The sequence below is a fragment of the Cynara cardunculus genome (assembly GCF_001531365.2).
Source record: "Cynara cardunculus var. scolymus isolate 2C chromosome LG 7, CcrdV1, whole genome shotgun sequence".
NCBI classification, from domain to species: Eukaryota; Viridiplantae; Streptophyta; class Magnoliopsida; order Asterales; family Asteraceae; genus Cynara; species Cynara cardunculus.
In genome coordinates, this window is record NC_037534.1 from 12534543 (window position 1) to 12559454 (window position 24912).

Genomic DNA, 24912 nt, shown 5'->3' on the forward strand with positions numbered 1-24912 from the left:
ACCATCTTTTAAGAAAAAAAACAATTATGCTCTTATATTTTCATCCCATTACATCCCACCACGATAGATATCACTATCGCTGCTGTCGCCGTCACCACTAGCGTGTCTGTCCTTTTAAGGAGACCCAATGACATAGCTGTGATATGCTTTCATCACTTTCAAAAATGTCTGTCTTCTTTCAATTGACGAGTTCCATGAAGTTCTCCCATTCATCTACAAAACCAATATTACTATTCTCAGATAACCACATGAATACAAAGTTCAGGGAAGAAGTTGTATGTTCTAACGAGGTGCAGTTTAGATTGTCCGAATCTGGAAAACTCAAACACAAGCCTAAACGACAAGCAAACACATTGTTGATTGAAGTTCAAACTCTCTTCTCATGGTCTTCAATAGCACCTCCAGTTAGGCGCTGTTTGGTGGGTTTTCCATCAAGTCCTGTATGGATAACGCTGTCTATGTTAATTAATCTGTCTGTCTGTATAGATTGGGACGGTTTTTCATAGATGGAAGGAGCGTATTTTTTAATTGGGAGGGGTAGGTTTGGAAAAAACTTGGCTTTCTGCATAAAGCTCCCTCCTAGAAGCTTACTGAATAATCCACTACCAAACAATACGTATAGCTGAGCGAATAACCCATTTTTTCCAATTAAGCTCATTTAGCTGCTAACAAACAAACATTTATTAATCTTTCCTTTGAGCTTAAGAAAAATATACCTCCATATTGTAGGATGTTCTAAGTAATCAAGAACTAAATTTTTATTTCATATTTGAAAAGCATACAAATAGTCTCTCTAATCTATACACAATTGGGTTGGGTGTTTCTCAAAAGCCTAAGCAAGAGATGGAGAAAAAGAGTACATTTTGATCCTATCTTCTTGGCCAAAGTTGAAACACCAATAATTCAAAACCATATACTACTACTGATGGTAAACTGATCTACCCTCTCTCGATCTACTACTCGCTAGCTAGTAACAGTATACTACTGACTGACTGACTACTTGTTTTTCTTGCCGCCGGCTAGAATTCGTTGGATCTGCAGCCCTCGGCTGAACGCTTGGTTGAAAAGAAGCCTAGTTTGGAAATCAGACACCATCGGGAACCATGCAAGTATGGCTACTGGAGCGAAGATCATGACCCCCATCATATATTCGTACCCTCTCCCCAACGCTTTCACCGACCCCCACATTCCCAACCCCTTCACCACTGGCCTGCATGCTTGTCCTATCTGCCAATTTTCTAATATTAATGACTGAATCCTAACAGACAGTTGGATGTATAAGAAAAATGAGATGATTGAGTTGAGTTGAGTTGAATATTGGGATACCTGCAAGATTGCCCATCCAGTTGGCATGAATGCGAGTAAGCTTGCGAAAATGTCTCCAACGGTAAGTCCCAGGAATTGGAAGAGAACGACAAGTGTCCCCACCAATCCAACAAACAGGAAAAACTTTAGCAGTCGGAACATCAGCTGGAAATCAGCACTGAACTTCTTCCTACCCATCGATATGATCTGCATATTTACCAAAATATTTAAAATCACTAATTGCCTCCTATAATTGATGTGTAGTAAAAAGGAACCAACCACTACGCCAAGTGATGGGACTTGCACACCTTCAAGATGACTATAACCGCAAGAATTACAAGCCAAGATAGACCATAGATCTGCATTAATGTTTCTTTTTCGTTAAACAAGTTTGTTTTGAGGGAAGAAGCTATCTCTGTTAAACAAGTTGTACTTACCATGATGCTTTTATCGCTTTGGCTCACTTTAAGCTGATAAACAATTCCATATTGGTAGATGAAGAATCTGAGAGAGAGAAGTACTTCCATTAGCCGTCCAATGAGACCCGTGTACTGGAGGTGTTCTTGTTCCTCCTCCCACCATGACTCCCAGCTCTTGTTAGCGGGAACACCAATGCCACCACGTTTACTGATCCACGTTGACCAATCTTCCCAGTCCTCCACTATCTTCTGCCACTCAAATCCCGAAGGATTGAAAAGGAAAGGAGCAAACAACCAAGAAACCACTAGAAACCACATCGATAAGGTTAACATGAAGAAATCCGAGCCACTCGCTGCTGCAGACCCATATGCCTGATAAATCACAAGCAAAATGAACAACTCCATTGCTTTCGTAAAATGGCTCCTCGAGTACATTCTGTAGTTTTCCGCAAACTTCTCATGTCTCACCACGAACCCACGTCCAGTGGCTCGGTACTTGGCCCCACCATGCAAAATCGTGCGCCCAAAATAGTGAAGCTTTGTCCCAAGGGAGAATGTAAAGAAGACAGCTGCTAGTTGGAGCTGCATAATGATCATGTCACCCATTGCGGTTCTGAATCCTCTCTCTAGTCCAATCTCCATCACCATCGGCAATGCCATCAAAAGACCCATTTGAACTAAGGACTGAGAAGCCATGACCGCTTTCAGAGCAGCATCTCCCCTTATCCTTGCTGATTTCATGATTGCACTCTCTAATCCACTCAAAGAGAGATATAGTCTTCCATACAAGTATGCATACACTGTAAGGACCACCAGCTGGATGGTATCAACAGAAATTCTGTGTCAGCTAGGACGAAAAATGGCAAGTAGATAGACATGTGAAAAGCTGTTAACCGAAAATACAGCTGCCTCTTGTTAGATATTAAGCTTTTGATGATATAAACAAATTGGAGAACTTCTACGTTATAGAACAACTATATTTAGCTTCGTATTCAGTAATTAATCTAGAATACAAATTCAAACTAGAATATGTCCTTAAACTATGTATTTATGGTAACTGTCTAACTTTTTTTGTAGTTATCCAACTCACATATGTGTATTCATGGTAATTGTTAAGACCCTTTTCTTCTTAGACATCGAACTAGAGAGAGGTTCATGGGAAACCCCAGAAAAATGAAAAACGGAGGAACACACTGGTAACCATTCATTTGGACGGTATGCACATCTGTATACAAGTAATTAAAGTTGTTCCTTGGTTTTTATGCACATGTGCGTACCGGACAAATTGCTTACAAATTACTTGTATGCACATGCCGTTAAAATGAACGATTATCAGGGTGTTCCTCAGTTTTTCATTTTTTTGCAGTTTCCCCTTAACGTGACCCTATCGAACTAGTGGTTAAACTAAATGAGAACCACAGATTTGTTACAAACCCATGAGAACTGATATAAAAATACCTTTTTACATAATATATTTTCATCAAATTCTAGGATTTAAGATATTGCTTCACATATATTTGTTTCATAATATGATAGTTTCATATGTATTTGTTTCACCATGTGAATAATATTTACATGTATTATTCAATTCACTAGGTGAACGAATTTTTCTTTTTCACATGTAATCTTTTCACAAGGCAAACACAAACATATGTGAAACAATATCTTAAATCATAGGTTTTGATGAAAAAGAATCATGTAAAAAAATATTTTTATATTGGTTCTCACGGTTTTGTAACATATTTATGGTTCTCATTTGATTATCGCCCTATTGAACTAATATGATATATGTATATCTAAACAGTTGCTATTTAATGGTTTTTTTTATTAAACTACCAAAGCACATCATATAATCATCAAACTACGTCATGCTTTATAGTTCTTAGGTGATATAAGTTACTAAATAGTTCTTAGTCATAGAACAGGAAGATAATACAGAAAATTCACAAAATAATTCATTTATATATTTTCCTATTGTATCACTTGGTACCAGCAGATTGGTTATAGAAGGTGATGACTGATGAATGATGTTATAACTACTTAGTATCTTGTAAAACTTACCATAGAGCTGAAATAGAAGCCAGTAGTCGTATAGTAACATGATAACATTCGGAAAAAATCAAAGCGGTGGCCTAATCTGTAGATATCCCGACTTAGAGTCTGCTCCCCATTACCACATGCAACTTTAGCTTCGAAAAGTGAGATTTGGTTGAGGCCAACATCTCTTCCCTTCCCAACTTGTATGTATTCATGGTGAGTTATATTACCACGTCTCAACGTCGAGTTGAACCCTACATGACAATAAATCACGATAAGTTGTCTAATATCAGATGAGCAAATTTCATCAAAGAGAGTATGCACACCAGGAATTTACCTGCAAAGATGTCTTCGCTCAGGTTAATGCCTTTTGAAGCTTTGCTGATGCCACCTCGCGTTATGTGGAAAATCCTATCGAAAACATCAGGATGCCCATAGTGGAAGCGAACCCTGAATCCGATGAATATGATGCATAACCAATTTAAAATAATAACTTTCCAAGTCTTGCATCAATATTAAATGAATTTGACCAACAAAAGCAGAAGTTGTGCTTCATGAAAGACCATATCAATAGATTATCTAGTGGCTTATTTAGTACTAGGTTATTTCAAAGAATTATTCTAAGCCCATCAGGCCAGTCACTGTATTGGATGTTCCCATGATTCTCGGTTTTAATACACTTTATTAGGAACCCAAATTTGTTTCATGGGTGTTTGCTTAATGATGTTCATTAGGATTGAGAGGCTTAATGGGTGTTTGCTTCTATTGTATTCAGGAGAAGTTGGCGTCCATCCAGATTGACTGATCCAATTGATGGGCCAATGCACTCTGTTTTCTTGGTCTGCACTGTTGATGATTCCCCTAGAGATATTCATTAAGCAACCTGTTAGTTGGACCAACTCTAGTTCCCTGATTGGACTTGCTCTCCCTGTTTGATGATTAAGCATCATTAATTGACCGTTTGGTTTACTGGTTTTCTCTTTGTTGTTCATAGTTATTTGTAAAAGTATATAACACCTTTTCATACATTACAAGACCACATATATGTCATATTATATACACTGTGTTTAGCACTTAGGGCTGGTTGGTTAGTTTTTCATCAAGTCCTGTATGGATAAAGCTGTCTGCTGCGTGGATTAATCTGTCTATATAGATTGGAAAGCTTTTTGTTTGGAGGGTTTATACATAAATGGAAGAGTGGTTTTTAATTGGAGGGGACAGATTTGGAAAAAAAACTTGGCTTTTTGCATAAAGCTCCCCCTAGAAACTTACTAAATAAGCCACTTTCTATATCATTAAGCTACTACCAAACAGTTATATATAGCTGACCGAATAATCTGTGAGTTTCATTAAGCACATTAAGCTGCTAACAAACAAGCCCTTAGCTGATTTATGTGCCTTAACAAAAAATTCTTACCCAGTCATGTGCCACTTCCCCAATCAAAAGATAGGAGAGCATCCCTTCACCTGAAGTTAAGGGGTTTTCTTGGCATACTTTTAATTTGGTTTTTTTGATGGACTTTGCTTATGTTGTTGGAATGGGTTGGATACGTCTAGAATCTACTTGGATTTTGGTTTTCTTGGTCCACTGGGTTTCAGCTTTGCCTTTATTTTTCTTTCTCTTGCTTCAACTTTGCAGTTTCTTTTCTTGATTGTAGCTAATGCAAATGGACTTGTTGGTAATCTCACATTCCACTGTATTGTTTTATGCAGATGTGACAAGCGAAGGCACTTGTTCAAGCTTAGAGAAATAGATTTCTATTTTGAGGTTCTAAATTCCAATTTGTTGATTTGAAATTTGTCTTGTTTGCCAATTTGGGCACTATTGATATCTAGGCTCCAACTTGAGCTGAAGATAGAGATTATGGGATACAGTCACTAATATGAACAAAGAAATTGCATCTTCATAAGTAATATGTTTCTTTTTAGTGCAATTTAGAAGAGTGACATACTTGAGAGGCCTTGCAAGAACACGTTGACCGATGGTGACAAAGCTCGTTTCTTGATTTGACATGAACCAAGCCAAAGAAGAAACACTGCATCAAAAATATGATATCAAATACAAGTCTATATTCAAGGCCAAACAAATCTAAAGCCAATTTAAATATTGACCAAACCTTCCTGTAAAGATATGTTCACGGACACCCAAAATTGTTGGGGGTCTCACTCCATGATCCTCGTTAAATTCTTCAAGCAGATTACGCATTTTGAAAGCTTCTTCCAAATAGTTGTCCTACAACATGAAACATAAAACAATGCATAATTTTTATTATTATTGAATGGTCAACAATAACTAATACGAACCCATAGGGGTATACCTGGTTCATGTCAATAGTCTGAAGAGCTTCCCCTCTGGTAAATACTATGGCGTGGTTTTGATTCTCAGGCTTACCTTCTCCAATTTTTGCTGAGCCAGGTAATTTTATCCTGTAAATTTCCTTCAAGAAGAATAAGGATGCACTCAGCAGCCTGTATCATGTTTCTTGCAGAGTGATTGAATGAAAATCATGAATATTGGGCACAAACTAAAAGGTCAACTACCTGATCAAGATTATCTGCAGCTTTAACCAACACAGAATAATAGACCTTCTGCGATTTTCCACCTTCTCTTTCTTCAACTTCATCAATATATGCCACACGAAGAGATGGATTGCTGTACATGAGAATTATGAAGAAAGGAGTCATTATTTATCACAATGACATGTGAAAAAGAATCTCTACTTTTACCCATCAAAAACTTACTTAACCATCAAATTCAAAATGTCTGTTGCACGACGGTCACCACTACGCTTCTGGTTTCCATAATTTTGGCATGTGGCTACATAAGTAAATTTCATGTCAGCAACAGCCTCTAGTTGAGCATACAAGGATCTCTGGCTTCTCTTCTCATCCTCTGATGGAATGGTGACAGCTTTATAGCCTTCCAATATTTCTGCTCAGTTTGCAAACAAAGAGTTAGGGCCAGAATATTACCTTCAAAAAGTCAGTTGTCTAAGATTCTTTAGCTCCAAAGGTTAATCATAAGTTCTATATGCTTTCCTCAACCTTAGAATCTACCTTCGGATAACATCAATAGTAAGTTGAATCAAATGGAAAGAGACCTTGGCCACATCTGGCAAGAGTTCAAGATTTTCACCAACATGTTTTCAGCCATAGCTCATAAGGTGACAGAATTACTTAAAATATCTTTCTAGCCAAAATAACATTTTAGTCTAATAAACAATTTCCAAACGAAAAGAAAGCACACTATTTTGGCAAGGAATTTCCAAGTTCAGATCATACTTAATTCACAGCCATCTTAGAGACATGTTTGTAATAAAAAAGAAAAAAAATTCTGTTTGATGATTTCAGTTCTTATAGTTACATATTTGAGTAGAAATAGAACAAACATGAATTTCTATGGGACAACATACAGATAATCTCAAATGTATCTCCTCATTGATGCTGATTTCCCAGAAAGTCTAGAAAATGATCTTAGGGGGCGTTTGGTTTGATGGAATAGTTTTGAGGGATTTGGATTTCGTGGAAGGATTTGGAATTGGAGGGATTTGGAAGAATTTCGAATCTTTGGTGTGTTTTCTTTGTAGAATTTAGAATGGAATTGAAGGTCATTCTTTATAAATAATTTATAAAAACAAATTATAAATAATTATAATAATCACATTACCTTTTTATTAATTGATTATTATAAAACAAATGGTTTCAACAAATTTTAAAACATTATTACACACAAATCCTACAAAATCCTGTGAAATACCAACAACCCCCATGGGATTTCTAAATCCCATGTTTGTGGAAATCCAAGCAATCCTTCAAACCAAACATGGCATTGGAATGGAATTGAATTCCAAATCCCTACAATCCTATCCAATCATACAAACCAAATGGGACATTAGAGCATGAACTTATAGACGCTTCCACGATTTCATCATCAAGATCTACAAGAGGATGCCCACCCTATCGTATAATAATAATATCAAGTAGTTTATTCGAGGGGAAAAAATTGCATACATGCACAAAGCTTTAGCTTATGTACCCAATAATAAACATTTGCTCTAACCTTTTTCAGTAGCCATGTCAAGAAACGCCTGAAGCTTCAATGCCCTTCTGTAGTACATCATCCCTCTAACTGGAAAGCTAAAATCCATTAGGACTGCAATATGGTAGGTGAATTTGAGAATATACTAATATGGAAGTACCTGTTCTGCACAGTGTCTGTCCTCTTAAGGAAACCCAATGACGGAGCTGTAATATGTTTTCATCGCTTTCAAAAATGTCTGAGTCTTCTTTGCAGTTGATGCGTTCCATGAAGTTCTCCCATTCATCTAACAAACCAATATTACCATTTCCCGATAACCACATAAATATAAGTTCATGGAAGAAGATGTATACATTAACAAGGCACAATTTAGATTATCAGAACCTGGGAAGATCTTTCGCAGGTAGAATTTGATTGATATACCATCTTCGTTTTCCATGTCAAGGTCACTCTTCGAATAGACCGTCTCTTCGCTATAGTAGGGGGTCATGACACTGCAATTCCAATTGATTACGACTATCATGCTGATGAATTAAAGTATTGTTGTGGATTCATTACTACCATTCACCGCAGTCTATTGTATGTCCATTAACAAATTACCACCCTAAAAAATGCAGCTGTAAATTAAGATTCATATGTTTTGGTTGGCCAGAGCACAAGGGTCCAAGTGCCATTCAGGTGCAAAGAAGCCCAGAGGTGAATGCGATGAGCAAAAACTCACTCACCAACCTAAGCGAAAAGCAGATACATTGTTGATTGAAATTCAAATTCTCTTCTCATGGTCTTAATTAGCAACTCCACTAACTAATTATGCAGTACATACAAACCAATCATTCTAATGCAGCAAAAATAATTCAACTATTGATTTCTCAGAATTTTCAATCTACATGGTCAGTATTCAGGAGAAGCCACATGCTAATTAAAACATGCCCAGCACAGAAGAATTCATATGTGCAGTCTCATATACATGACACATACAGTGAACAAGTTTGACCTACTCCTTGTTATCAGATGCATGAAGTATTGCTAAACATATTAGCTAGATGACAATTTGTTATACCTGAATGATAGCATTTTACGCACTCGAGGTGCACGTGGCATATCCATGAACAAGGAATTTGTGAAAAATGTGATCCTCCGCCGTGCTTCAAGGTTTTTAGGCACATCCATTGCGGATTCATTTACCGTGAGAAGAAGATAGAGGCGTTTTATCTGTAAGGATAACAATTCAATAATTACCATCTGTAACTGCAAACCAAGGATTAAAATACTGATGTTACTGTGGGTGTTTGTCCATGCACATTTTATACATAATACGTGTGATGGGAAGATACAGGTAACCTGTTCTTGCCACTGGGCAGTAACTGGAGGAGGAAATGCAATAGCAGGTTTTGAGTCTGTAGCTTTTTCGAAAAGCTGCGTTCCAGAATCCTTGCTACCATGTCCTAGTTCTACCAATTCACTAAAACAAACATGTATGAAGTCATTATTCTGTTTGTAAAATGTCAGAAAAAAGCTATTGGAAATATTTCATAGAATGCTCAAATCACAAACCGGATTTCATTGACCATCATGTCACGGGTAACTACTTCTAACATGTCTTGAAGCAACAAAACCACAGTATTGTGCTTAGATTCATCAGCCTCTTTCTGCAATATGGAAAGATTTAACATGTTAAAATGATCAGTAGTAAGCTAACGCTGGCACTAACTTTTATTTGTGGACTCACCAGACTTTCCACCAGTTTTACAAATTGGTTGCGAAGAGTAGGTAGAGAGCCCATTCTGAAATTTGTTAGAAAGGTATTCTTTGAGATGTTGCTTTCAACGTCTTTAATTATAATACCAATTATCCTGTTACCAGAGCACAAATCAGAGCTGCGGTGGCAGACATCGATGTTCTCAACTCATCTACTCAAGGGCTTCAGTGGTCATTAAAGCACTCAAAGAAGAAAGTGAGAACCATTTACTCATCTTCTATATAAGACGAGACTACATCAGCATTTGAATAAATACCTCAAAAGTATAACTAGAGATAGCATAAACAAATGATACTAGAAAGGAGCTCAGGTGAAAATATTTAGATCAATGGCAGGTGATTGAGATTCTCTGACTGAATACTATAAATTTAGACAGAATCTGCTGATAAGCCAGCAGTGAGATTTACGCACATGAGGAGGGGCAGAAAGGTAGTTTGAGGGGCAATTAGGGAAAAATCATAATATTTAATTAGTTTCAAAGAAGCTGCAAAACATGGAATAGTATTAGGAGCTCCATAATGGCAACAATGCAGGATGCTGAAGAAAGAGATGGAGAAAGATCCGATTTTAAACAAGAATAAGACTGTTATTCAGTGTAAATCAGAGTTGTCCCAAGAGTTTCCCTTGCAGCACGATTCATTGCTGTATGAGGGGAAGCTAGTTTTACTCGGGAAAACTGTTGTTGATACCATTAATATTTGTTTAGTTTCACGGTTGGGGGACACTCTAGGGAATATAGAACTTATCAAAGAGTAGCTGGAGAGGTGTTTTGGATTGGAACGACGAAGGACATCGGAGAGATGGTCATGAAATGTGAAACTTGTCAACATAATAAGAGTTTATCAGGTATTCCTGCTGGATTGCTACAGCTGATTGCATTGTCATTGAAAGTATGGGAGGCTATTACAGTGGACTTTATCGAAGGATTACCAAAATCATTTGGGATGACTACAATGTTGGTGGTAGTCGATTGGTTAATCAAACATGATCATTTTTGGGTTTAAACACCCATATATGGCTTAGTGTTCATATCTGAGGCATTAATAAAAAACGTAGTGAAATAACATGGTATTCCTTATTCTATTATCTTAGGTCTGAGATAAAATATTCCTAAGCCATTTTTGGAGAGAAGTGTTTAAGCTACTGGGCACTAAATTGAAGTTCAGTACCACGTACCATCCTCACAAACAGATGGATAAATGGAGGTAGTGAATTGAACTTTAGAACAATATCTGCATTAAATGGCTTCGAACAGACCTAAGCAACGGGGAAGACGGACCAGTTAGAATACAATGACATCGGTGATTTTGTTGTCGCCTCTTTATGCTTCTTAATTGGGTAATTGAAGCTTACGCATTACTAGTTGTACATCCTCCTTCAACGAACTAACTTCGGCCTACATGATACCTATACTCCTTTGCGTTTCATCCATTCACAAAAGCCACATGTCTGGGCATCATCGCTGCTCTCATACCAATTGATACACAACAAAAGAACCAGAGTGAAATTGAATTGAACTCACCTTTCTATTGAATGATTACAATGGAGTTTTCTCGCTTTCGAGAGGCTGGAAACTCTCCTGGATTTTGACACAACACTTTCACAAAACTGATTAATGCCTCTTTCTCTTATTCTCCCCTTATTTATGTTAAGTAAAGCTACTAACCGACTTACTATCCCTTTACTGCGCTAAACACTTGTACTTTACTACCACAGCCCACCCCTTTGTGCTATATGACTTCCATAACCATCCATCTATTTTGACCAAAATAAAGGTGCCAACAAGCATGATGTGACGGCTTGTTGAGAATAAGTGCCTACAATGTATGTTGAAGCAATAAAGATATGTATGATTGTACTTGAATATTGACGATGGCAAGACATGTTTTTCCTTTTACTACAGGATTTAGTGTCAAGTTCTATCCTTTTGATTGAGTTATAGATATGTTCATCAAGGAAACTAAGATCGTATCATTATTGTTGATGCAACTAAGCAACATGTTAATGCACCGATTGGGGGTATGCAGAAATGCATTGGTATGTAAAGGTTTTAGAATACGAGGCTAAATCAGAGTACTTGAAGTCATCTTTAATGGTCCTGGGAACGGTTAAGAAGTGAAATATACGATAAGCATGTCTAGGTGTAGAGGTAGGCATTGGGAAAGGGAGCGAAGGACTAGACAAGATAAAGACTGGTCTATGAGGTCATTAATCCAGACCAGACATGACCGTCGGTCCTTATTCTGACCAAAACATGTTTTGAGTCAGACCGGATGAAGACCCGTCTTTTTCGGACCGATCCGGACCTTAATTTTGTTTTCCTTTTTTAAATCCATTAATTTCTTTTTTCCCTTCTCAAACGGACCCGACCAAAAGCCCAGACCAAACGAATAAGGAGACCGGACTATTTTTAGAATGACCAGAGCAAGACCAATTTTTTTCCGGACCAGGCTAGACTACCAGTCCAAGCTTGGTGTTTACCTTGCCAGATGCATATTCATCCAGGCTTTTATCGGACTGTTTTGATGAGGCTTTGACCATACAAGGCTTTTGTTGGACTAATTAGCGTGCAACTTTATCTGGGTAGAAAGCAGTTACGAAAGGATAACCTTTGTTATGGCATCTGTATGTATTCATAGAAGGATGGAGATATATGAGGATGTTTGTCTATATGATAAGAGGCGTGGATGTAACGGTGAAAAGTTCTTTGAGATTCTTATGCCGGATCGTCTCATTGGAACTGAAAGCTGAAGGTCATACATTTATGATTTACAGGGCAGAATGCATGACATCCAGAAGACATTCACAAGATGAGGATAGCAAATAAGCAAGCAAATAAAGTTGCAATGATGACAATAGGCAAGTAAATAATTATGGCTTGGAGATTTACCAAATAAAGGAGATGCTGTAATTTTTATTGGACATCCCACAATGGAAATTGTTGCAACTTCCATGGAATAGAGGGACTAATTTCTATTGAGTTTAACCTCTTTATAATTGCTAATGGGTTTCATTTTAAGCCTACTCAACTATTTTGGGGTAAAAGGCTTCTTGTATGGAAGATGAAGACATTAAAATAGTCCAGGGAAAAGTAGAATGTACAACCTTTTCTCAATATGTCCAACAACTAAAGCATTCAGGACAAGTTTGAAGGACTCGTAGCATTCAGTAACAGCACACTTCATATATTCATCAGCACATATACGCTTCCAGAGATCAGCATCCTTGGATCGAAATTGAACTGCCATGTCAAGAGCAACTGGAACCTGAAAGAGCCATGACGGTCAGAAAATGATACATCACATAGATACATAAGAATACTTGGGAGACCAAACAACCTTGCTAGCAAGCAAAAATGGTGGCCACTGAATTAGGTTAAGGCTGGGATCTGAAGAATAAGGAACTAACATCAGGTCCATCTCCCTGCAATAGATTAATTCATAGCTAAGTTCGAGTTCTGATTTTGGATAAAACCAAGAGGTCGTAAACATAATAAGAAGTTGGTTGAGCAGCCTTTCCTGTCACTTATAAAATCTTCTTCACGGAAACTACATACAAGTTCGTTCCACAACTGAGCAAATTTTGCTGCTTCAGTTCTTTTGTTTGGTGTAACCTAATTGGACGGTAGAATAACATTCTCATGAATCATTCCTTTACGAGTTAACTGTTCTTAGACTTACACTTTAGATAAATTCCATGTACCTCTGCGAATCGTTTAGACAGAGAAAATCCCTTTCTTTTAACCCTATCAGTTGGCAACAAATACGCACTGAATGCACCGGGTATAGACTGGAAGCGGGACCTTAGCATGGTCAGTGTTCGTATCTGTGACGATAAAGAGGAATGTTAAAACTCGGAACAAGCAAGACAATTTTAAAGATCAATGTGCATTTAAACAAGAAAACAAACTTCGTTCTAAATCATAGCAACCATGATTATCACCCGACATTTCACAAACTAGAATGAATTCCATGTTGTAGAATCAACAAAGTAGTTGCATGCCATATTGTAGTTCTGACATTGTAGCAATTTATTACAATAGAACACATTGTCCCGTTGACCACTGTATCTCGACGCAACAAGGAGTGTGTACGGAACCACAGGGTTTGTGGCATAGTGGTTGAGGCCCTCGGGGATGTGGTGAAATATCCCATCTGTTGACGGTTTGATTCCACACGAACACAACAATTGTGGCCAATGAGTTTATTGGGGCTGATTTCTTGCATTCACAATTTGCCGGGATCAGTCAAGCATGTCTAGGACACCCTTCCAAAAAAAAGGAGTGTGTACGGTGAAGTAGTAAACCATGTAGTCAAGATGGTAATATAACTCAATCTTATCAGCTCCTTTTGGGCCCACAAAATGTTCAAAACTTATAAAGTTAAACCAAACAAACCCAGTAAGGTCTGGGGGTACGATGTATGCAGACTTTCCTCTACCTCAAGAGAGAGGAGAGAGAGGCTCGAAACTTACAAAATTATATTACTAAATTCTGAAACCAGAAGCATTGAATCCATAGATAAAATTTGTTAGGAAATAAAATTAGGGTTTATGATAGGTTCTCATATGTCCATGTGTACAGGTTCATAGGTCCCTCTTATGTCTCTTAACAATTACTGGCAGCTAGATTCAGGGTTAAGTAAGAGCTTCATATACCTTTCAAGGCGCACAGGATGATCTTATATACAATTATATATAGGATTTTTTCCCTCAGAAATATAGATAACTCTGATTTATTAGAGTTATTCACCAGTAATTATCAAAGAAGGAACACGATTATTCTCAGTTTTTTTCTGCTAATCAAGATTTAAAATCAGACGTTACCAAATGCTGATGCACATCTTCATAACAAAAAACACAACTGGAAATTTAAGGAGGGAGTAACTCAGTACCTCTCCCAAACGATCAAAGGCCCCAATAACACCACCGCACAAAGTTGAAAATATAGCATACCAAATTTGAGTGTCCATAAAGTAAACCTGGTAAAATTATGGAGCATATCATGCCACTGGAGAATTAAAGATATAATAGTAACAGCAGCAACAACAACTACAAAGAAGAGCAATAACAAGAAATATAGTAAATATCAAATTAAGGAAAGATAACAAGGTAAAACACACCAAAATAACGGGTAGCCAGAGTGCAGCAATCGCTCCATAGTTGTTTTCAGCTGCATATTCATTACAAGTTATGAAAACCCATATCAAAGAACAAAAAGAAGACTCGGAGGTAAACACAAACCTTGTGGGAAGAATTCGTGCCAAGCATATTGTACACGTTTGATTTTCATAATATTTCTTGTTGGCTCAACTAAAGGTTTAATCTGTGGAGCAGAAATTTTTACTGTAACAGAATCCATTTATTCGTTGATTTTCTATCTAATGGAATATAAAGTTTAGAGAGAGAATGCAAACACCTGAACAAAAAAGCTAAAAGAAAACTTCGCAATTAGAAGAACCACCCAAAAGAGAGTATACCTGATATTGACAGATATATGCAGCTGTTAATTTCAGGTAACTGTCTAGAAAAACATATACAGTAAGAAAATCAAAGACCTTACACATACTTTAAAAGAGAAAATTGACTTTCATGCATTCCTCTCCCGACATAGATTCTGGGCTGCAAAGAACCAGATAATGCACAATAAAGATTATGCATATAGCTGGAAAAGAATATCGTCCCTCCATCTCGCTTTCGATTTAATGTGTACACGAGAGAGCTATATATATTATATAAGTATATCTGTTTGTGCATGTGGAGAGAGAGACAGAGAGAGGCAAATTCAAGTCATTGTCAATTTGTCATATTTAGAACAGTTACTTTTCACTAACAGATCACAAGCAATAATTAGGAACTCAATCACAATCCAAATGAAGTTGATGCTATTGAAAGTTGCCAAAGTGGTATTATAGATATACAATATACACAACTCTGCCATTTGAGAAGATACTGGCAATATCATAGCAATACTGATAGTTGAAGACTCAAACCAACATGGACAGAAAGGCTCAAGACTTTACGGTTGATATTTCACACTTTAATTGATTGAACACAACACAAGTTTGCAGAAGCAATGACTTGCATTGTTTTATCGAACTAGCTTTTGGGCTATTTAAATTCACAAAAGGAAGGTAAAGGAATAACTACAAGAATAAATTAAAAACTACTTTCCCTGATTTACAGGGCTTTATTCGTTTTCAGCAGACTTCTGCAGCTGGGTCTTCCGATGATCCTTCTCCTAAACTAAAGACATCTTGTCTTTATGGAACCTTGCAGATGCCAAGTATGTTCCTCTGCTACTCATACAACTCAAGCTTCAAGGGCTTTGTCATAATGTCTGCTACTTGCACAAGGGTATTACAGTAAACCAATTCGATAACACCTTGATTCACCAGGTCACTAAGAAAATAGAGTGTCACATCTATATGCTTGCTCCTGTTGTGCATTACTCGGTCTTTAATAACTTGATGCCGATGGTAGACATATTGTGGCAGTATATGACCATCCCTTCTGTGATGAGCCAATGTACTTGAGCACCTTCCTTAGCCATATCACCTGGCACGCACAAGATGTTGCTGCTATGAATTCTGCCTCAATGGTGAAAGTGTTATAATTGGTTGTCTTTCGGACGACCACGCAATCATTGCACTACTTAAGAAACACACATAACCTGAAGTGCTTCGGCTGTCTTGGTCACCTATAGTCATTGTTTTGTAACTCTTTACTACCATTTCTTTTGTAAAGCAACCTTAGCTTCAGTGTGCCCTTGATGTACCTTGACACTCTTTTGATTGCTGCAATATGTTGCTTAATAGGTTTATCCATATACCTAGTCAACAGACTAGTAACAAAGTTGCTTAGTAGGTTTATCCATATACCTACTCAACCTTATATTTGTCATTAGTCTGTTGCATCGACCAAGCCACTATGATAATCCTACACAAGTTTGCACCCAGGGACTATGGTTTTTTTAAGAGTTGCAACCTTCCATATTGAATCTTTTAAATATTTCACGGGCATATTTTCTTTGACTCAAATATATCCATCTTCATCCTGAATTACTTCCACACCGAGGAAGTACCGCTCATATCAAATTCAGTTGTCATCAAGGCTTTGAACTCCTTTCATGAGTTCCAATGTTGTACCAGTCACTATAGATCAACATATATTGAAACTATTAACATGTTACCTCCTTTTGCTGGTTTCACAAACAAAATAGGTCCATGTTGACATTTCTGAAAGTGGCTTTTGACGAAGTATGTCTTAATTCAACCGTACCACACTCTCGGTGTCTGATTAAGGCTATACAAAATTTTCTTCAATCTGTAAACTTTCTTTTCACTTCCCTTCTTCTCGTATCCTTGAGGCTGCTTGACATACACCGTTTTTGTGAGCTCTCCATACAGAAATGCACTCTTTACCAAGCTGATGTACCTTCATTCCCCTCTGTTCAGCAAATGCCAATATTGCTCTGATGGTATCCCATCTTGCCAATGGTGCAACACCCTCGTGCAGTCAATACCATGTTTCTGCGTGTATCGCTTTGCAACCGACCCGACTTTGTAATTGTCAATCTCACTATTCTTGTTCATCTTGGTCTTAAAGATCCATTTAACACCAATACCATTTATTCCCTGGCACAGAATCCATAACTCCCATGTGTTGTTTTTCTCAGTGGTTTCAGTTTCTTGCATCATAGCTTGCCTCTGATGTTCTTCTTTGGCTGCATCATTGTATCTTAGAGGCGTCTGGTGTTGAATTAAACATGGAAAAATCCTCCGTTGCTTCTTCATCCGATAGCCCCTCACCACTAAGATATTCATCTATCCATCCCGGTGTTTTCCTTGTTCTTCTTGATTTTCAACTTCGGTTGGGATTCTTCTTTCCTGATTACCAACTTCTGCTGATACTTCATCTTTTTCGTTTGATGATTCCCTTGAATTACTTTGAGTGTCAACATCATCCTCTTCGCCTGCTTGCTTGACTTGCTTGACTGGTAGCATCATCGCATTCAAGCTCATCTTGACTTGCAGTCTGATCATGGTTCCAATTTCAGATAGCTTCCTCTTCCAATACATCTTTACATATGATGATTTTGTCCTCAATCGGATTGTACAACCTATAAGCCGTCAATTCTTCACTTATGCCAACCGTCACACATCTAATACTTTTATCATCAAGCTTCCTTCTTTTCTTCGCGGGAATGTGTACGTGAGTTACACACCCAAATACTCTGAAGTAGCTCACTGATTGTTTCTTGTTGCTCCAAGTTTCTTCTGGTGTGTTATTTTCGATTGCAGCAATTACACCTTTGATTCAAAATATGTACACACCAAACTCGCTAGTTTTCAGGCCAATAGATTTTGGGGATTGCTCTTCCAATCAACATACTTCGAACCAATTTAGTACAATTATGTTTTTACTGTATGGTGTATAAGCAACTGTGAGATGTCTTTGAATTCCATGACTCTCGCAAAAGTCCTTCAACTCCCTGGGATTATATCCTCCTCCTCTGTTTGTTCGGACACACTTGATCGTCTAAACAACTTCTTCCTCACCTAGCACCTTGAATCTTTTAAATATTTCCAAGGCTTGGAATTTCTTTGAAAGAAAGTGAGTCCAACATTTTCGAAAGAAATCGTCTATAAAATTAAGTATATACTTCTCCTAGCTTCTGGGTTCAGGCGAAATCGGTCCGCAAATGCAGAGTGAATTAGCTGCAATCTTTGTGAAGCTCTCCAAGAACTCTTCTTAGGGAAGGATTCTCGAGTTTTTTTTTCCAACCATTAAAAAATAGCTTATCTTTTTCTTGTTTAATAGTTGGTAGTCCTATCCCCAAATTCTTAGCATGTAATGTCTTCAAACTCCTGTTGTTGAGATGCCATGATGCCAGAGATGTGTATCATCTCCGGTTTCTGCGTCGTGACATAAGTTGCTACTGTTCTATATGCTTTATAACTCAAGTTCACTACGACTGCGTACATCCGGTTTAAAGTTATAGAGTTCAGAATAATCAGGCCCTACTTTGGATGATAAACACTGCAACCCCCTTCTGCATGTGTAGCGCCACTGCTTCCTTTACATAGATTATCTTCTTCTTGTTTAATAGTTGGTAGTCTATCCCCAACCTCTTATAATGTACCTTCTTCAAGCTCTTGTTGTTGAGATATCCTGATGCTAGAGACGTGTATCATCTTTGGTTTCTGCCTTATCACATACGTTGCTACTGCTTCTATCTGCTTTGTAGCTTTCGTTACGACTGCATACATCCGGTTTGAAGTTATAGAGGTTTGGATAATACGATCCTTCTTTGGATGATAAACACTGCAGTTCCCTTCTGCATGAGTATTATCGCTCCTTTCTATTTGATTTGCCCTATACTAATCAAATTATTCTTTAGCTCTGGTACAAAGTAGACATCTGTCGGTCAAAACATGTGTCATTCCTTCAACTTGAAGCTTTACATTACCTTTCCCATCACTGCCATTCAGACCTTATTCCCGAGCTTAACTTTGTTTTCGATATCTTCATTCATAGTGCAGAACCACTCATGTGATTCGAGCAATCCGAGTCTAAAAACCAGACTTGCTTTTTTGCAACATTCTTTTCTTCAACACAAGCCATCAACACCATCTCTTCTGTGTCATCAAGCTCAGCATAATTATTGGCATCCTTCTCCCAATTTGGACGCTCACTTTGAAAGTGTCCTAGTTTGTAGCACTTGTAGCATTCAACTGTGCTTTTATTGATTGGGAATCTTCTAAATCCTCTACCCCTACCCCTTTAACCTCCTCTTCCTCTTCCTTTGTAGCTTGACTTAGTGGAAACCTTCAAGACCTGCTCCTCTTCTTGTTGTCCCAACATTTGCTGCGCATGAATCAGAAGGTTGTCGTGTAACTCATTTATGGTCATAGGTATCAAGGTTAATTGATTTCTCAATAGAGCATACACAGTTGAATTTTAGGCTTAACGATCTTCGCAATAGTACCGAATGCCAAAGAGTCGCCATTCGCTCTCATTTTGTTGAGAATATTTAGAGTTGCGGCCTAATAAGTGTCAATTTTCTCACTTTCCTTTATGGACAACAGTTCGTACTCCCTCCTTAGGGCTTGTAGTCGAACTCTCTTCACCTTGGTGGATCCTTCATATTTCTACCCCATTGAATTCCATATGCTTTTCAATATGCTCTTGTCCAAAATTGTTTCCAAGATCTCCATGTCAATTGCTTGGAACAAGTAGTTTTTCACCTTCATATCTGAGTTTGGCCTCATCTACAACTTTCAGCTGAGCCTCGTTTACAATCGCTGTTCCTTCTCCCCGTTGTAGGGATTTCCTTTTCCACCATGCTCCACATCTCATTGCTTCTCAAAAAGTTCTCCATCAACAGCGACCAATGATCAAAGCGATAATTGGTTGTATGAATTTATTAGAGCTTTGCCATCTCTTACTCTCTCACCCTTTTCTTAACGATAATCAGGCTCCCATTAGGAAGGCTCTAACTCCGAATGATATTTCACACTCTAATTGATTGAATACAATACAAATTTGCAGAAGCACTGAATTGCATTGCTTTATTCAACTATCTTTGTGCTATTTAAATACACGAAAGGACCATAAAGAAACTAATATGTCCTATTTAAAGGAACAACTAAAAGACAATCAACAATTACTTTTCCTGATTTACAAGGATTTATTCGTTTTCAGCAGATCAAGTCTTCTACAACTAGGCCTTCCAACAACTGTTGCTATATTAGAAGATAATGTTGCCGGAAAAGAAGGATCCATGTAGCAAATGTCACGAAATCAGTAAAGGCTTCTTAACTAGAGTACTTTAGGATTAGAGTGCAATAGATTGAATCACTGAGATAACAATACAACAACATCTATCTTGAAGACAATAAATCATTATGCATCAACCATACCAAATCTACACATGTGGAGAACATTTACTAACTTAATGCACTCGTCATAATTTAGTCCTTACAGAAAACCAACATAAATTATTTGTCTTATGCAAACGCTAGATTTTCTAAAAGAGGATAATTGTTTGAATTATAATATTCTTATACTAGCATAGCATGTCTGTTTGAGTTTCAGCTTCACATATTATTGCATATTCATGTCACCTTCAAAAGATGTGCTACAAAATGGAGGCCCTTTGGACCACAAGGTCTACTAGAATATTCGAATGGCTTTAGAATCAGATTAAACGCTATAGAACATGATGAAACACTGGTAATCTAACTTACAATATCTTATGGGGATTTTGTGGTGTGTGCTTATTAGATATGCATTTAAGATGAAAGAGTTAACTATCGACGATTCTCAAATATTTTTCTGCTGAAATTTAATTTTTATTTGCTGATTGAACAAAAAATGAAGCTTTCTATAACAATAGAGGGAAAATTCTTTGATTATAACAACTTGTGGAGGACCAAACAAATTTTGCAGTTACCAACATATATACACATTGATTAGAGCATATGAAAGTTCGAAGAACACTTTGAACCATCCTAAATACAGAAGCTACCCACCCCAAAATGTGGAAAGTAATAGAATGAGAAAAAAATTGGTTGCAGAAAGGGTAGAATAACATCATATTCTAGGAAAAGGCTGTCACTTTGGAATCTTGTAGTAGAAGTATGGCTTCAAAAGAACATAAGAGAGCATTCGAAAAAGAACTTGAAAACAAGAAAGGGAGTGTTGCAAATTTGAACACTAGTAAAAGTAAGCAACCAAAAATCTAATGAAGCAAGTACATGAAAACATAGCCAACATAGGCACCCCTAGTCTAACCTAGGATTCAGGGAGCTAATCAAACCCCACTCCTAGTCAATATATGGTCTCACTAACCCTACCTTCATCCTCTACCTGTCCAGATCCCTTCCTTCTGTCTAAGGGAGCTAAACATACCCCACACCCAGTCTGCTACTCTAATCTTGTGTCCCCACGGATTCCCTATCATAGGTCATGCCTCAGAAGTACCTAAAGTCGCAAAGTCTAACCTCAATTGCTCATCCCAAAACCTCCTTGGCTTACCCCTCCTCCTCACCCCCTCAACCCTTATATTTGCTACCCTCTCACCAGAGCCGATCTTCGTCTCCTACAAATGTGGCCAAACCACCTCAATGTTCCCTTCCTCAACTTACTTGTGATGAGCTCAACGCCCCATAGACCTGATTGTAATCTTGTCAAACATGGTTCGCTTATTGGTCCAAATCAGAATTGGTATCGATTGTATTGATTCAAAAAAACAATATAAGACACTTTTAGACAAGTAGTTATATAGGTAAAACTAATTACACTTTGGACCCTAGACAATATTAAAAATATAAACTAGACTAGCCGACTTAGTCTAATATTCCCCCGCAAGTTCAGCGCGGTTAGCAATCTGCAACTTGGACCGTAGAAACTCAAACTTCTGAGAAGACAAGGGCTTTGTAAAAATATCAGCAATTTGGTCGTCTGTAGAGATGAACTTGGCAATTAGTTTCCCTTGAGTAACTTGTTCACGAACAAAGTTATAGTCTACTCCAACATGCTTGGTACGGGCATGAAAGACAGGATTAGCTGTGAGATATGTCGCGCCAAGATTATCACACCAAAGTGTAGGGGCCTTGCTATTCAATCCAAGTTCCTGAAGAAGRGACTTCAGCCAAATCAACTCAGCAAYARTATCTGCAATGGCCTTATACTCGGACTCTGTTGAAGATCGAGAGACAGTTTTCTGCTTGCGAGCAGACCAAGAAATAAGATTCGAGCCTAAGTAGATAGCATATCCCCCCGTGGATCGACGATCAATTGGGCAACCAGCCCAGTCAGAGTCTGAGTAAGCTTGAAGATTTTGGTTCCAATGAGAATCAAAAAAGGCTTGAAGCTGATAGCCCGTATTGTGACGAATCCACAAACCCAAATTGATGGTGCCCTTGAGGTAACGTAAGATCCGTTTTACTCCGGCCCAATGATTTTCAGTCGGAGCATGCATGAACTGGCAAACTTTATTGATTACAAAGGCAATATCAGGACGAGAAAGGGTAGCATACTGAAGAGCCCCGACGGTCTGCCTATAGCGAGAGGGATCATCGAGTAATGGGCTATCATCCAGTAACAACACTTGAGAGGTGCTCATTGGAGTAGCAATCGGTTTGCAGTCTGCAAGACCAGCACGGTGTAAGATCTCACAAACATATTTCCGTTGTGAGAGAACTAAGTCTGCACCCTTGTGAACAACTTCRACCCCCAAAAAATAATGTAGCTGCCCCATATCTTTAAGAGCAAAGAGAGTATGGAGCCGGTCAACGATGGTGGCGATAGCAGTGGAGTTGTTACCGGTGATGATGATGTCATCAACATATACCAGAAGGTAGATAAGAGAGCCYRGAGAGTTGAGAATAAAAAGTGAGGGGTCGGTTTTGGACCCATAAACTGATGAAGAGCAGTAGACAGTTTTATGAACCAGGCACGAGGGGCTTGTTTGAGCCCATACAACGACTAGTGTAACAAGCAGATATGATCAGGTTTGGTTTGATCAATGAAGCCAGGAGGTTGACGCATGTAAACAGTTTCCTTGAGATCACCATGCAGAAATGCGGTCTGAATGTCCAACTATCTGAGAGGCCATTTGTTGGTGACAGCAAGAGACAGGACAGTGCGAATAGTGACAGGCTTGATAACGGGGCTGAAAGTCTCATGATAATCCACACCATGCTGTTGGTGAAAACCTTTGGCCACAAGGCGGGCTTTGTACCTGGTAATCTTTCCATTTTCATCAGTTTTTAACCGGTAAACCCATTTACAATTAACAACATTAGCATTAGGGACAGGGGGCAYAAGTGTCCACGTGCCATTCCTATGAAGCGCAGCCAACTCATCAGCCATTGCKTGGCGCCATTMTAAAGACTTRTTAGCAACGGTAAAACTAGTGGGTTCAAGAGGTAGAGGTGAGGGAGCGGTGGCAGAGTAAGCRGCTGGGTTATATYGGTCAGGTTGTTTGGGATTGGGGMGAAGGTTGGAAGGCCGAGGCCGAGAGACGGGTGGTGGAGTATGGGTATGTTCGGGCGGGGAGGCATCAGAAGGAGGTGGAATAGGTGGTGATGGTGATGATTGTGGAGACGACTGGGGAGGTTCGTGAGGAGGAGATTGAGGAGGGGGTGGCGGTGGTGTTGGTGTCGACGATTGTGGAGGCTCGGGTGGGAAACCGGGTGGTGGGTTAGGAAATATAGAGATGTAAGGAGGAGTGGATGGTGGTGGTGGGGTTGGTGAAGGCTGGTAGGGAAACACATGTTCGTTGAAGCGAACATGTCGGGCAATGTAAATCCGATCATTATACGGGTCAAAACAGCGATAGCCGTGGTGAACGGTGCTATAACCAAGGAAAACGCAAGGAGTGGACCGGAATTCAATTTTGTGATGATTGTATGGACGAAGGTAAGGGAAGCATTGACAATCAAAGACTCGTAAGAAAGAATAATCAGGTTTTCGTTTGAAGACTTGTTCAAAAGGAGATTTGTTTGAGGAAACACGAGAGGGGAGACGATTGATTAGGTATACGGCTGTTTCAAAGGCAAGGGACCAGAAGCGTTGAGGAAGACTGGACTGAGCCAGGAGAGTGAGTCCAGTTTCTACAACATGACGATGGCGGCGTTCRACAATGCCATTTTGCTCACTGGTGTGAGGACAAGACCGTCTGTGGATGATGCCAAGGTTGCGACAAAGATTGGTGAGAGGCCGAAATTCGCCCCCCAGTCAGATTGAATACACTTTAATTTGGTGTTAAATTGGCGTTCAGTCATGGTAATAAAATGTGTGAACACAGTATACACATCAGATTTTTGATTTAAAGGATAAATCCACATATAACGTGTGAAATGGTCAACACATAAAAGAAAATAACGATKACCATCAAGAGATGGCGCGGGAGAAGGGCCCCAAACATCACAATAAACAAGATCTAAAATATTATTGCTACGAAAAGTAGAATCAGGTAAAGATGACTTTGAAGATTTTCCCAATTGACAAGAACATAAAGTATTTGATAATTTGTCCGAAACAGGTAAAGAACAATAAGAAACAATTGAACGAAAAACTTGAGCATGAGGATGTCCTAAACGCTGATGCCAAATGTTCGAAGGAGCTTTGACARCAGTGAAGGCAACCTTCGGCAGAGACTTGAGTTGAGGAAGACGAATGGAGTACAAACCCTGTTCACTGGGGCCCGTRAGGAGGGTAGTGCRTGTAGAYKCGTCCTTGACAACAAAATAAGAAGAGTGAAATTCAAAGAAAACATTGTTATCAAGGAAAAATTTTTGAACAGATAAAAGATTTTGTTTTAGTTGAGGAACATGAAGAATGTC

General features: G+C 38.5%; 1 protein-coding gene across 1 annotated transcript in view; it reads right to left on the reverse strand.

Moving 5' to 3' along the window:
* Positions 1-996: 996 nt before the first annotated feature.
* Positions 997-24912, reverse strand: part of LOC112515222 (callose synthase 5-like) — a 46649-nt gene continuing 22733 nt past the window's right edge. Inside the window, exons 16-42 of the mRNA XM_025121893.1 lie at positions 15126-15178; positions 14976-15036; positions 14801-14882; positions 14680-14729; positions 14452-14538; positions 13262-13384; positions 13081-13172; positions 12898-12985; positions 12665-12825; positions 9530-9653; positions 9355-9449; positions 9142-9262; positions 8861-9012; positions 8185-8294; positions 7961-8086; positions 7822-7890; positions 6504-6693; positions 6303-6414; positions 6080-6199; positions 5879-5994; positions 5714-5797; positions 4099-4211; positions 3786-4015; positions 1743-2540; positions 1614-1664; positions 1327-1512; positions 997-1227 (exon numbers count right to left, since the gene is read on the reverse strand). Coding sequence (XP_024977661.1) covers positions 997-1227; positions 1327-1512; positions 1614-1664; positions 1743-2540; positions 3786-4015; positions 4099-4211; positions 5714-5797; positions 5879-5994; positions 6080-6199; positions 6303-6414; positions 6504-6693; positions 7822-7890; positions 7961-8086; positions 8185-8294; positions 8861-9012; positions 9142-9262; positions 9355-9449; positions 9530-9653; positions 12665-12825; positions 12898-12985; positions 13081-13172; positions 13262-13384; positions 14452-14538; positions 14680-14729; positions 14801-14882; positions 14976-15036; positions 15126-15178 — 3825 coding nt within the window. The remainder of the gene's footprint in view (positions 1228-1326; positions 1513-1613; positions 1665-1742; positions 2541-3785; positions 4016-4098; positions 4212-5713; positions 5798-5878; positions 5995-6079; positions 6200-6302; positions 6415-6503; positions 6694-7821; positions 7891-7960; positions 8087-8184; positions 8295-8860; positions 9013-9141; positions 9263-9354; positions 9450-9529; positions 9654-12664; positions 12826-12897; positions 12986-13080; positions 13173-13261; positions 13385-14451; positions 14539-14679; positions 14730-14800; positions 14883-14975; positions 15037-15125; positions 15179-24912) is intronic.